Below are 15,085 nucleotides of genomic sequence, written 5' to 3' on the forward strand. Positions count from 1 at the left end.
TATAGATATTACTTTCATATAATTGTATTGTTTTATTTTACAGCGTTATATGTTTTACTGTTAAGATTCATTTTAATATGCCAATAAAAATGCAGACTTTCTCCGGGTCTTATAACTTTATTAAAATTAACCAAAACAAAACGATAAATGTTTACTTTCAACTTGAAGAGCCATATTTGTGAGAGCGACTTTAAAGCTTACAGGCTTCCGTACACCGGCCACCCACAGCGTTTTCTGGGATTTCTAGCGGCTCGATTCTCTCAAGTCTGCACTCCATGCATCCTCAGTTTCAAGAACATATCCGGGCACTTTCATGCATCCTCTGTACTTGCGTTCTTGAGAATTGGAACTGAACTTTGACGGTTAATGATGACGTAGAACGAGAACACAAGGATGCAAGATCGCTGAAGAACGCATATTGAGAAACAGCCAAAAACAAACCACAGTGAACATGGACAAAGAAGCTGATGAGACCGCTTTGGTTGGCCCTGTGGATGGGAAATTTAAAAATCCATATAAAAAAAACGTACTTCTCATTGTTCTCAGGTCAAATATTTATATGCGATTAAAATGCGATTAATTTCGATTAATTAATTACAAAGCCTCTAATTAATTAGATTAATTTTTTTAATCGAGTCCCGGCCCTAATATATATATATAAGCCACTGAATATTATTTGAATATATAGTATAGTAAATTACTCACACCTCAGAGCGAGCAGACAAAAACAATAAATGTGGTCATTGCTGTTTGGGAATGCCGTTGTTTAAGACAGTTCTGGGAGGAATATAGAAATACTTTTATGAGAGACAGAACATTTCAGATGCTGTGGAACGAGATCGGTCAGGTTTTGCCGTCCCATAACGCAAAGTTACATAACTTTTTTGATGTGCATGGAGGAATTTATTTGGCATAATGTTTCCATCTTCCATTACTCGCATTAACCCTTTTTCGCACAAGTCTTACTTAAACCACCTCAAGCGAGCGTAAAAACTTTTTAGCGAATTAATTAGAAATTTGGCATTTTCATCACTCATCTTATGCGATACTTCAAAATGCGCATACAAAAAGGGTGATGGAAACATAGCTACTGAGACATTCCTCAAAATATCGTCTTTAAGGTCCCACAGAAGAAGGAAAAAAAAAAAAAAAAATGACAGGTTTGGAACGAGTATATAATAACAGACTTTTGGCTCAACTATCCCTTTTAAGTTAATGTAAAGAAGCTTCTAGATCTTGGCAGCAGAAATGTTTGTGAGGTGGTTGTTGTTCCGGGGCACTTCGCCCAGCCGGTTTGCGTCTAGGCGTACACAGTTGTGCAGAGATTCCACAAGGAAGAGGAGGGCAGTTTCATTCCCGTAATCGATCTGTGGGAGTCGTGGGACTGGAACTAATTAAAAAACTTTCTGAATAATGAGAGCAAGAAGAGCTTTAGTGTGTGGCAAATCTGGGATGTGAGCGAGCGCAGCTGGGCAAGTGTCGGGTGTCGGGCATGAGGGAGGGAGGGATGGCGGGCGAGCAGGAAGATGGGCTGGATGAATGAGACGACCTCTCCAAATCCTTATTTATCATGATGCAACAGGGGTCTCATAGCGGGTTTGACCACTTTATCCCAATAAACTAGATGACTAAACAAACCTAAAAATGGAAATTCTGTCATCATTTACTCACTCTCATATTGTTCCAAACCTGTATGACATACTTTCTTCAGTGGGACATAAAATATTACTTTCTAAAGAAAATCTTGACTGCTTTTCTTAGTATAATGAAAGTGAATGAGGATGGGTACTCGCTCCCCTAGCTCCAGAAGAACAAAAAAAAAGCACCATTAAAGTATTCACATGACAGCAAGTCCTCAGAGGCCCTATGATAACATTGTATTCCACAGAAGAAAGTCATACAGGTTTGGAAAGAAATACATACAGAAATTTAAATTCTGTATACACACACAGTCTTACTTATCAAGGTAAATCAAATGTTAAATCGAAGGCACAGAGCTTATATGTGGTGAGAGATTTCAGCGCATGTGGGAATGACCACATGTGCATCATTGCACGCTCTCTCACATACATACATGCATATTTGGACACACACCCAGAACAAGGTGCAAGAAGTCTGCGGGCAGGAAGTGTTGGTGTGGGCGAGAGTGGTGTCAAGGTGCGAAAACAGACTCCTTTTACAGCTCTAACTTCCTTCAGAGATCTATGAGAACCAAGGAACTAGAGGAGACTCAAACACAAACACATGCAAGCATTCTCACACGCACAAACTAGATAGACCGACAATCCCATAAACTACAATCCGATAAATATAAATATCAACTTAATATTTATTCCATTATATTTAAATGACAAAAATGTAGTTTTTAATTTATGTACTAATGATAGAAAAGTTTTACAAAATTGCACAAATATAAAGGGTATAAATAATAATTCTATTATTATACCCTTATATTTGTGCAATTTTTGTGATCTTTTATATTGAATTATACTGTTGCAGCTGTCAAAAGCAGAAGCTAAAACTGATTATCGGTTGACAAAAAAATCTCAATCTCTGTCAGCTCCTATCGGGAGAGCAAGAGACCATAAACTGCATACCTTAAACCTACATTTGGTTTTCAGTGCAGCTTACGTTTATGATCATGGCCCTGGATATTCAGCAGGCCAGCAGAATCAGGTGAAACGCTGGAGTCGGATATCATCTGACACATCTATGCCAAAACTAAGACGTCTGCTAGAGTTCTTTAGTGTCCCTTACATCAGCCTAACCTGTCTAACGGGAGTGTTACAGTATCACCCAGGTGTCTGCTGGTTAAAAGGCCTGGCACACGGTCACATGACCCTACGACTGATGGGAAAAAGACTCAGAATCCTTAGAATTCTTCCTGTGTCAATAGACAGTGGCTGCCCATTTTTTCAGAGGCCTTGGGTCAGGAAGCATTTATCCTATTAATTTTTATTTCTTATAAATAATCTAGGCCAAAAAGCTGTATTAGAGTTGTATTGCAACTTTATAAACTTGGTAACACTTTATTTTAAGGTCCAATTTTCACTATTAACTAGTTGCTTATTAGCATGCATATTACTAGCATATTGGCGGCTGTTTATATTACTTATTAGACATATATTAATGCCTTATTCTGCATGACTTAGTTCTAGATCTTTTAACCCGACCCCATACCTAAACTTAACAACTACCTTACTAGCTATTAATAAGCAGCAAATTATGAGTTTATTGAGGCAAATCTCTTAATAGTGAATATGTATAAATTATGATATGAAGTTAAAAAGTACTCAATAATCTGAGACCAACAGTTGTTCTTTTCCATGGATCTAATACAGATTCTGTACAGAAATTCAGCATATAATTAAATAATTATAATAATAATTAATTTGTTGAAATTGTACAATCTCAGAGCTCATGGAAAGATTCTATGATTTATATAATTAAAAATCAGTTTATTTATGGAGAAAACAGGATTTTAGTTCAAGAACATGTTTAAGATGTACTTACAAGCTAAAATGAATGACAGGGCCAATATGCCTAAACTATTAGTGCCAAAGACCCCTGCTTTAATGATTGAGCACCTTTGAGCTACACTATGGGTTTAACGGATGGATGATCCACGGATCAGTTCAGACCTCGTCTTGTAATCCATTACATGAATGAGTACAGGGCATCTACTGCTAAAGACATTACACGCACAACACTGGAGTTGGACACTAGCTGACTGGTGAGAACATCCTCAAAACGAAACCAGATGCGCCAAGAACAATACCAACCGGAGTAATGCGAGCAACAAATGTTTAAGGTTTTTCAAAAGGGTTGAACTGATGTTGTACTTGGATATAACATGGGGGAAAAAGCTTTGCAATTGACATGTAATAACAGTAATAATGCTTTATATTTAAATATGGCAAGTTAAAATGTGATTCGGTAGTGGAACAAGAAGAAGCATTATTATGGTGATTCACATTATGACGACAACAATAACACACCAAGGCAACATAATTAATGGTTCTTGGTTTAGGGATTCAAACAAACCTTTAACCCTAAGCAATAAACTATGCGTCCCACACTGTTTGAACTTCTGACATGAGTAATGCCTCAAATCACGTTTTGTTGACTAAAGGTTATTTCTAAGCAATCAGAATGTGATTTTTGCCTGGTAGAGGAAAAACGGGCAAAAAAAAGTCACTTTAATGCTATAGACTTGCATAAGCAACACCTTAGCAACTACTCATCAACCAATATTTACACTTGTTCAAGGCTATGTCTCTGTAACAGAGGCAAACCAGTCCCGAAAAAAACCTGGCAAACGCAAGTGAAAAGCGCTGAGCATTTCGGGGACAGTAATTACATTTGAAATGCTTGAACACTCCCGAGTTCCCCCCGTGAGAATATGGTCCTATTCCGTCTTAATGCTGTTATCAGATGTACCTCTCACCCTCCTAAAAGCCTTGTCAAGTGATGCCAGGGGTTCTGATTTCCAACCTAATTTGTATTGAGATAGCAGAGGAATAAAAGTGTGTAATTGAATTTGGTTTCGTGTACTGCACAAAGACTTCACTGTGACGGACGAAAAGAAAGAGGGCCAAATACAAAGCCAGAAATGTGATTACACTGCATGGGAGATCATGATGGAGTTTCTTCATATATATCTGAACTGCTTCAGCTTTCTCAGAGTCAAGTTTCTTTCTAAATCTAGAAGTCTGTTGAAAAATAACCTACCAATAAACTATTTTTTCACCATCAACATTTTAGGATACAATTTACATATACAGTACAGTTCAAAAGGTTGGGGCTGGAAAGATTTGAATTAAATGTTTTTGAAAATAGTCTCTCGTGTTCACCAAGGCTGCATTTATTTGATCGAAAATACAGTAAAACCATAATATTGTGATATATTATTACAATTTAAAATAACTTTTTCTTCTATTTGAAAATATTTTAAAATGTAATTTATTCCTGTGATGCAAAGCTGAATTGTCAGCATCACATGACAGAAATCATTCTAATTTGCTGATTTGCATATATTTGCAAACATTTCCTATTATTATCAATGTTGAAAAAGAGTTGTTCTGCTTAATATTTAAACTGTGATATATATATTTTTTTTTCTGGAATTTTTGGAAAACTTCTGCAACAATGTAAAAGTTTCTAATTCTAATTTAAAGTGTCCTAAAAATAAAATAAAAAACCTTACTGACGCCAAACCTTTGAACAGTAGTGTTTTATAATGTAATAAATTATAATATAATATAATATAATATGATGCATTAATAAATGTAATTCCAAAATTAATTGCACCAAATTAACATGTTAAATCAACAGGCCTAAATATAATACATAAAATTATACACAAAATTATAAAATATAAAGTTATACACTTGTGCGCAGTGACAAATTAATTTTTAAAGTACAAATATGCCATTGTCGTTTGGGATCATTTGCAGCTAGCCATTCACTAAACACAAAATAAACCCAATATTTTGTGATAATGACTGGCTGATGAAAGTTGAGAGACAATAATGTAATAATTATACAGTTCAACGATCATTATACAAAAATGTAGTGATTGACCAATAACCGGGTTGGCGACAAGAGAAGGCACAAAGGATTGTGGCACAAGGCTTTCTCAGACTCTTCCCCCACCCTGCTCTTGTTTTTCTAGCCCATGTGAAGCAGGATTATCAGCGTGTCAGAGAATGTGGTAATGATGTGGTTTTGATGTGACTGATTTATGGGACAGCGGTGCTGCTCCTCTCTGCATCGCTGACCCACACACCTCCATTTCAAAGGCACAGGGCTGCCGTTCACCGCCTCTCCTCTGTCACTCAGTCAGGCGAGCTCGTAAACAACACTGACCTGACCTCCCCCCATCCCTCAGAAACACCTCCCTCATCTGATCTCCTGAGAGAGTGTTGTTCTGTGTATATGTCCTGTGTAGGCCATGTCTCCATTGATTTAAATCAATGTTCTGGGTTCAATACAAGCACAGAAATTACACCTACAACGTTTTCCTTAGAAAAATCTGCAAAGTAATGCATTCACAATGGAAGTGTTTAAAAATATGCAGCTTGCATTTTCTTTGTATTCGTATTGATTTGAAGTTGCAAAATCAGTTTGGTTAAAGTTGTAAAAAGTGACTAAATCATTCTTTAAGTGGTGAAACTACTTTGAGGAACTTTTGGTATGTGTTACAGATGTCTGTCCTGTAAATGAGTGAGCTTGCGCTCATGTAAACTGTCCCTTTCAAGTGTTCTTGGTTTTATGTGGCCATGACACTGAAATATTGAATATTTCTTTGCACAGACCAGGTTAGCAAGCGACTTTACCACGCTAGTTTTCATGCAAACACTTACAAAGTTCAAGTATTGTGGCTATATTTCATGAACTGTGTATATTTTAATGTTTATTGCCGGTGCACTTGTGTTGTGCTACTGTAACCATATATATATATATATATATACATACACACAAACACAATATTATATACTGTATGCGTATATGCACACACATATACATATACACACACACACAATAATTTAATAATTTAGTTTTTAATAAGTGTCTTTAGGATTTCCTAAACTGGGGTTCATGAGTTGATGAAAAGCTAATAATGCTAATAATTATTTAAAAATCAGATACAAATCATGACAATGATATACTGAATATTTGCACACAACAAGCTTTGTAAGTGATTTCAGCATACTAGTTTCAGCCTAACACACATAAAATGTTTGTTTGCTTGCAAATACATACATAAATGAATAAATTTGAAACAAAAACCACCAAAAATAAATACTTAAAATACTACAAAACGTTTATATTATAAAATTAATATTTTATTTGTTTACCTGCATGTCATGTGACCATTAACCAACACCAGACAACTGTAAATGTGAAAATCAAGTAAATATTTTAGGTCAAAATGGTTTGGCTGACAAAAAAAAAAAAAGGGGGGGGGGGGGGGGGGGGTCCCTAGTCTATGGTATTCAATGTTACGGCACAAAGACTGTCAGTAGAGCTTCATTTGCACTGAACCCAGAGTGTTCTTTTAATGTGTGTGTGCATGTGTGTGTACCTGTGTTGTGTAAATGGGCTGGTATGTAGCAGGTGAAGTCAGCTGCTCCGTCTCTGACATCCTGATCTTCATCCTGTAATAATGTCAACAGGCTCTTCCATAGTGCCACAGTATGTGTGATACCTGGAAAACACACACACACACACACACACACACACACACACACACACACAGTAAGCTTTAGTTCAGATTCCTGCATATGTGTTCTTGTCCACAGATGTCCACTCACCCAGAGGCAGGGCTGGCGCAGTCAGTAAGGTGGGGACGGCCTTCACCAGCACCTCTGCTGATGTGAGTTTGACTTCTGCAGGTTGATCCTCAGCACAGCCCTGCGTGACCAGCGCCCCCCATCTGTTCAGAGAGACCACTGCAGCCTCACTGAGATCCTGCTGTAAGACACACACACACAAACACACATTACTGAAAGAACATCAGTCCCTTAGGGGAAAAAAATTATGTGGTGATACCATGGTACAGTGATGCATAAAATAGTAATGCCTTGGAAAGTTGATATATACACCATAGTGCTGTACGTTTGTATTATATTATGACTATTATTAGATACTTCAATGTATGTTATTATTGTGCACATATTATTGCACAGCAACAGCTTGTGATTCAGAAAGTGATTAATCTAATCATAACTGGCACAATCCATTTTTTAATATTAGTTTTACTGTTTTGAGTCTTTTGTTGTTGTTTTTTTGCATTGATGCCAAACTTGTCATTCACTTGCTTATGAATCAATTAATTTGTTGTTCATGTAATGCAAAGTATTGGTTTGCACCCATCAAGTTCCAAATTAATAGAAGAAAATTTTAATTAACATTATTATCCAAATGTTACCACATTTAAAACATAAACCATATTTTATTGAATTTCCAGCAAAAATAACATTATAATACAACTAAAAATATATTATTGTGCTATGCGATCGTGATCACGCTTTGACAAAACACTTCTGTTCAAAAGCAAAAATACACTAAAACATGCAATAATATTTTTTTTAAATGTATTTGACTCCTGTGATGCATCATTACTCCAGTCTTCAGTGTCACATTAGAAATCATTCTAATATGCTGATTTCATGCTCAAGAAACATTTCTTATCAATGTTGAAAAGAGTGCTGGGTAATATTGTTGTAGAAAATGTGATTTTTTTTAGTTTTTAAGAACAGTGTTTATTTAACATTAAAATAAAATACGATTTTTTTGTAACAATGTAAAAATCTATACTGACACCTGAAGTCAAAAAATCTTTGCTGAATAAAGTATTAGTTAAAAAAAAAAAGCACAAACTTTTGAACCGTTGTCATTGAAATCACAGTCAACTAAGAAAAAATGATCTTGCAAGCCATAAAGCTCAGTCCCCCTCCCCCTCATCACACCTAGCGGCTAATCGCCTAACAACCATTCACAAACATTTCATTTCACTTCACTACAAACAACATTAACAACTCTTAAAAACTTGTGTGAAATCAAACAGGTTAATCTTTCCAGAGCCTGTGGTTAAGCTAAAGCACATATGCTCTTTTTTTTCTCAGGGCTTTTCATATTTGTAGTGAGATGTGGCGGAATGTTAAACCTCTATAAGGTTAAGTATCTGTAATCTGCTCCAGTCTAGATAGAGAGTGATAGAGTGTGCAGTTTAACTTGCTTAAGTCTGTCTGGAAACTTCCAACAAAATGCTTCACTCTTTCCCTTCCCCAGGCTTTTGTTTCTTTTCTTCTTCCTTACCTGCGGCGTTGACTCGGCCAGGTGCAGCACCAGCGATGAGGTTAGGGAGAGAGCGGCACAGTAGAGCTCCACACTGAAACACACACAAGAACATCTGCATACTTCAGTTTATTACCAAAATCTGGGAAAGTGAGGGTGATGCAACAATAATACATCAAATATTGTCATAAGTCATGTTGATGGCTCGAGGCATGTGCTCCACATGAACTGATTTTCCCAAAGTAATTCAACAGAAGTTGAACAGGGTTGTCATGTAAATTCATTGACTGGCTAACAACACATTTTCTTGCAAAATCTTTTGTAACAATATACTGTTCAAAAGTTTGGGGTAAGTCAATTTTCTTTTCTTTTTTAAGAAATGAAAAAGGATGTGTTAAATTGACAAAGTGACAGTAAAGAGAGTTATATTGTTAGAAAAGATGTCTATGTCTATTTTGAATAAATGCTGTTCTTTTTACCTTTTTATTCATCAAACAAATCCAGAAAAAAAAAAAAAAAAAGGTTCCAAAAAATATGAAGCAGTACAATTGTTTCCAACATTGATAATAAATCTGCATATTAGAACATTTCTGAAGGATCATGTGACACTGAAGACTGGAGTAACGAGTATACATTATATTTTAGAGTATAAAATAGAAAACTTATTATAAATTGCAATAATATTTCACAATATTTTCTGTATTTTTGATCAAATAAATGCAGCCTCGATGAGCAGAAGAGATTTATTTTAAAAAACATTAAAAACACTACTGATCCCAAACTTTTGAACGACATACAGATTTGTTTTTGTAAGTGAGGTTTAAATCAAGGGGGAAAAAATTACATTTACATGTTAATATAAAATATCTACATGATCTATCTGACATGAGTGACACAAAACCCACCTAGAAAACATGGATAAAATGAATAAAAAAAGCATAGAATATGCATAGAATAATAAATTAATGAATTAATAAATAAATTAGCAAATAAGGTCTAATCTAGCGTTATAAGGTTCTTACAATTATATTATTAATATATTTTATATTATATATTATTAGATTAAAACAATTATACTGATTATTATTTTCTCGACACTGTAAAAATCATTAAAATTATTACTAAGATTATAGGAGTATGTTTAACAAGGAAGTACTATTTCTGTCTTTCTTCTTCAGATTTTGTTTGTTTTTAATCCATTTCATTCTTGCCATTTCTTTTTAATTAACTGAAATTTATTAGCATTTTAGTAGCATTTTTAAGACAATTAATTATTCACAAAAATCCTATTTACTATGGAAATTTCCATGATTTTATTATTATTCAAAGCTATTCAGAACTTTCACCCCTGAACTTTCCAGTTCTGTAAATAATCATTTTAGAATTTCCAGATTTTTCCACGACCATCTGGACCCTCATCATAAATGCTTTCTGATCATAAACTGACGATACACTGACACACACTTGAAAACGACCCCCAGGCCGAGTCCAGAGGGGCTGTTTTACAAACTCGATCTCAGAACAGGTGTAATCCAGCATGTGTTGTCCAACAGAACACGGCTACCAAAATACACTCAGCAAATGTGCCATTACACAACACTGCAAGTGGCCAAGTGCTTTACACAATCGCAGACACACACAGCTAACTGTAAGTACTACGGTGTTGCTTAATCACAGGGCGACTGCTACAAAAGACACGTATCATGTCACACTGTACAAATAGCAATACACTGCGAAGCGTTTCACAAGACTGAACTTAAGAGGAGAAATTGAATGCGTAGAAGCGTCGCAGGGAGCGGGAGTCTTTGTAATGTAATACCGACGGCCTGTGTTCACTGCACACTGGGATGTGAAGGTGTCTGTTATCCTGAGGCCCCTACAGGCACCTAGGAGCCAAAAACAACAGTCCAACTGCACCTGCTGCCACATAAACACACATTAAGACATGCACACAACCTCCTAGCATGTACATACCCACAAATTATAGGGAATAACCCTATGTAAAGGTATACGAACGCTCTCTCGATTGAAAGCACAGGTAGCTGTGACCCTTTAATGTGTAAATCAATCTCCCTCCCGCTCTGCCGTAGGTATGAAAGGGTGATTGATGTACACGGGCCTGCTGGCGACCACAGGTATGTGTGGTTTCTTTCGTAGTCGGAGCCCACATCTGAAGCCATTACGCTTCCCGCTAACAGCGCTAGCCGCTCAACAGAGTACCTCTCGCGTCCCCAGAGGGATCTCCACCACCTCAAACCGCTGCCTCAACAATGAGGAGGTTTGTTGGAGTCCACAGCTGCTGAGTGCAATCTAGTATGCAATATTAATCTTTTAAATCTGGTGTGCACAACTAGAAACGAATGGAAAATAAACGTTCATCATGTCTGGTGAATTTTCAGGGGCAAAATCCAGTTCTTTTCAATTGGGGAATTCAAGTTACATGGAATTTTGAAAGATTTATCCATGCAGATTTTGTAACAGGTTCAAGCTGGTCACACGGATTCACCACTTTGTCAAACAGAAAGCTGCTTGGTTTGAAGGTGACTTCTGTGTAAGCGGTGATTTCTATATCGGCACTATTGACAATATACACTGCATCTTTTTTTTAGCCTGTGAAATTTCACCAAAATTTGTCTAATATGAAGGTTCCCTGCCTTCCAATTGTTTGGACTACTGGTCAAGTGTCAGTGTCCATTGTTGTTACTGATATGTGAAGAGTAGGACGGCTAATACAATGCTGATGTATAGACTGCTTATATATAAGCTATAGGCTGCTGAATGCTGATATAAAGGCTACATAATGCAGCTTAATAACAGCAAATAGACATATGGTAAACTCTATTTCTAAAATATTATTGAGATTTGGTCTTGTTTAGAGTTCCATCCTTATCCTTGGAACAGGACAGGCCTAGGACTTTGCATAACCTTTGATAGTTCACGCACTACTGGTTTCGACGTCCCAAAGTCAATGTTTTTTTGAATGGGTTTTTGGTTAAATGCCTGAAATAAGGTTAGTGGTCAACACAAGCTACACAAAATACAACGTGTGTCTTGGGACTATAGAGGTTGTTTGGGACAGTAAACATTATCATGGCAAACTGCAAATCTAATCACTCAACTTGTCCTTCACAGCATCATGTTTATAAATTGTGGTTTTGGGAACTATTCTATTTTAACTCAAACTTTTCCATTTGTAGATTTTAAATAAAGATTAAGAAGAAAAATACTGAGAAAAATGCATCGGTATCTATTGGTATATAAAGTTGTTCTATTGAGATATATATATACAGTGGTGTGAAAAAGTGTTGGCCCCCTTCCTGATTTTTTATTTTATTGCATGTTTGTCACACTTTAATGTTTCAGATCAAACAAATTTAAATATTAATCTAAGATAACACAAGTAAACACAACATGCAGTTTTTAAATGAAAGGGTTTTTTTATGAAGGGAAAACAAAATCCAAACCCACATGGCCCTGTGTGAAAAAATGTTTTGATGATCTTGATGATCCCCAAGACTTTTGGAAAAATACTCTGTGGACTGATGAGACAAAAGTTGAACTTTTTGGAAGGTGTGTGTCCCATTACATCTGGCGTAAAAGTAACACAGCATTTCAGAAAAAGAACATCATACCAGCAGTAAAATATGGTGGTGGTAGTGTGATGGTCTGGGGCTGTTTTGCTGCTTCAGGACCTGGAAGACTTGCTGTGATAAATGGAACCATGAATTCAGCTGTCTACCAAATCCTGAAGGACAATGTCCGGCCATCTGTTCGTGACCTCAAGCTGAAGCGAACTTGGGTTCTGCAGCAGGACAATGATCCAAAACATACCAGCAAATCCACCTCTGAATGGCTGAAGAAAAACAAAATGAAGACTTTGGAGTGGCCTAGTCAAAGTCCTGAACTGAATCCTCTTGAGATGCTGTGGCATGACCTTAAAAAGGCGGTTCATGCTCAAAAACGCTCCATTGTGGCTGAATTACAACAATTCTGCCAAGATGAGTGGGCCAAAATTCCTCCACAGCGCTGTAACAGACTCATTGCAAGTTATCGGAAGGGGGCCAACACTTTTTCACACCACTGTGTGTGTGTGTGTGCATGTGTCCCTGGACCACAAAACCAATCTCAAGTCGCTGGGGTATATTTGTAGCAATAGCCAAAAATACATTGTATTGGTCAAAATTATATATTTTTCTTTTATGCCAAAATTCATTAGGATATCAAGTAAAGATGATGTTCCATGAAGATATTTTGTAAATTTCCTACGTGAATATATTAAAACTTAATTTTTGATTAGTAATTTGCATTGCTAAGAACTTCATTTGGACAACTTTTTCATTTGGCAATAAACATTTTTTGCACAGATTGCAGATTTTCAAATAGTTGCATCTCAGCCTAATATTCAAACTATACATCAATGGAAAGCTTATTTATTAAGTTTTCAGCTGAAGTTTAAATCTCAATTTAAAAAAATTGAACCTTATGACTGGTTTTGTGGGCCATCTTGGGTTATTTGCCTTTTTTTTTTTTTTTTTTTTTTTTTCATTAAAAGGACTTTGTCTGGCAATCACTCATTATGTTCTCAGACAAAGTATAATCTTGGTGTGCTCCTTGTCAGAACTGAGCTTGGTAAAACCTTCAAATATGCCGCCACTGCCGAATCTTCTCCAAAGGATATGAAGTTTCACATCTTGGTGTCTTATAATTATTTTAAAAAAGCATTAAGTAATCCAGCGAGTGAATTAATGGTGTGTAATTGTTTTTAATTGGTTATATGTTTGTATGATGGCTTCAGTATTGTTGGTTGTAACTGTTGTTTATTTGTATACGCAAACTCGGCTGCCTATCTTGGCCAGGACACTCCTGTAAAAGAGATTTTTAATCTTAGTGAGTCTTTTCCTGGTTAAATAAAGGCAATATATATATAAGAACGTTTCTGGAAGCTTATTGGTGGTGACATTGAACTCATGCAACCGTGGTGTAATTTGTTTACAGCGTATAGCTTTTTACTTTTGCTGATTGTATTTATGCTTCAAAATTCATAAGTTGTGTTTATTTGTGAAGATTATCATGATGAACAAAACGTGTAAAAAAAAAAAAGATGAAATAGGTGACAAACTAAATAACAATAACTTTTACTTGTCTAGAAAATGCTTCTTGATTTGGACTAGAAACAAGACAAAAGTAGGAAAGCATTTTTTGCAGTGTACCATTCAAGGATAAATACCTTTATATTATTAAAAGACGTTTGAGCGAAAACTACGGTCTACAATCAACAAGGATTGTTGTTAAGATGTTACATGAACTTAGGGCAAATAAACCACTGTAAATCTTCATTTTTGAAGCAGCTGACGGGCTAAACGCGAGGTGTTTCTCCGTCTTGAAACAGGCTGTTACAGGCTGACGCTTATGGCTTAGCGCTGCCTCCACTCGAGTTGAGTGATAATAATATTACTGTACATTAAACGGTATGCTTTACTTGTAGGTCGAACAGTTCTCAAATCGACTTCATGTCAGAGTAATAGCTTACTGATATGTGAGACAAATGTTAAGGTCGAGGCCGAGGAGCATTTTTGCAAAGGGTAGCGAACTAATGTAGCGATAACGAAACTTACAATCTTCATAGCGATCGCAACAACAGCCTCACGCAAAACAAACAAACAAAAAAACAGCAGCCTCACGCGGTAATCACCATTTAAACTGAAACACCATAATTTATAGCAGATACAAATGCATCCCGTCTGAAATATGGACAGTTGCCTGCAGCGTCTAAAAGTTAGGCTTCAGGAGTGAGATTGGTTGGATGAGGAAAAGAACATCAAGGTAAGCCAATCAGAGGCAGAGTAGGGCGGGTCCATTCCTTTGCCAACAGGGGAAAAATACGCTACAGGTGACGTGACACAGATGACTCGCAGATACGACGACAACCCGTCGGTGAAAACAGCAAATTTCGCCGAAAGGTGACAAGTTTGCACCCCTGGGTACAATTCAACAGTCCATGGAAAAAAAAAAACATGATATAGTTTCATCTGTATGGCTCACCTGTGTGTAGAGGTTTCCAGCAGTATAAGGAGATGCTCAAGAACCTCCAGACAGCTCAAAGACGTCATCCCATCTCTCCAGGGCAGCAGGGAAGAAAGCGGGAGAACAGCGAGAACCTGTAAAACCTGCGAATCACCAAAACAAATAGAGACTTTATTAAGGCTAGATGCCGTATTTTCATAAAATAAGTCATATTTTCAATGTTGTGAGCGATCAAAGGGTTTCCAACAGTATAACAGAC

The 15,085-nt window shown here is 36.5% G+C and overlaps 1 protein-coding gene across 1 annotated transcript in view; it reads right to left on the minus strand.

Moving 5' to 3' along the window:
* The window catches only part of LOC306884461 (tRNA (32-2'-O)-methyltransferase regulator THADA-like), a 93,108-nt gene that overhangs the window by 4,699 nt on the left and 73,324 nt on the right, over window positions 1-15,085 (minus strand). Inside the window, exons 33-36 of the mRNA XM_079440333.1 lie at window positions 14,845-14,969; window positions 8,824-8,896; window positions 7,317-7,476; window positions 7,088-7,210 (exon numbers count right to left, since the gene is read on the minus strand). Coding sequence (XP_079296459.1) covers window positions 7,088-7,210; window positions 7,317-7,476; window positions 8,824-8,896; window positions 14,845-14,969 — 481 coding nt within the window. The remainder of the gene's footprint in view (window positions 1-7,087; window positions 7,211-7,316; window positions 7,477-8,823; window positions 8,897-14,844; window positions 14,970-15,085) is intronic.

This window comes from Barbus barbus (assembly GCF_936440315.1).
Source record: "Barbus barbus genome assembly, chromosome: 18".
Lineage (NCBI taxonomy): Eukaryota > Metazoa > Chordata > Actinopteri > Cypriniformes > Cyprinidae > Barbus > Barbus barbus.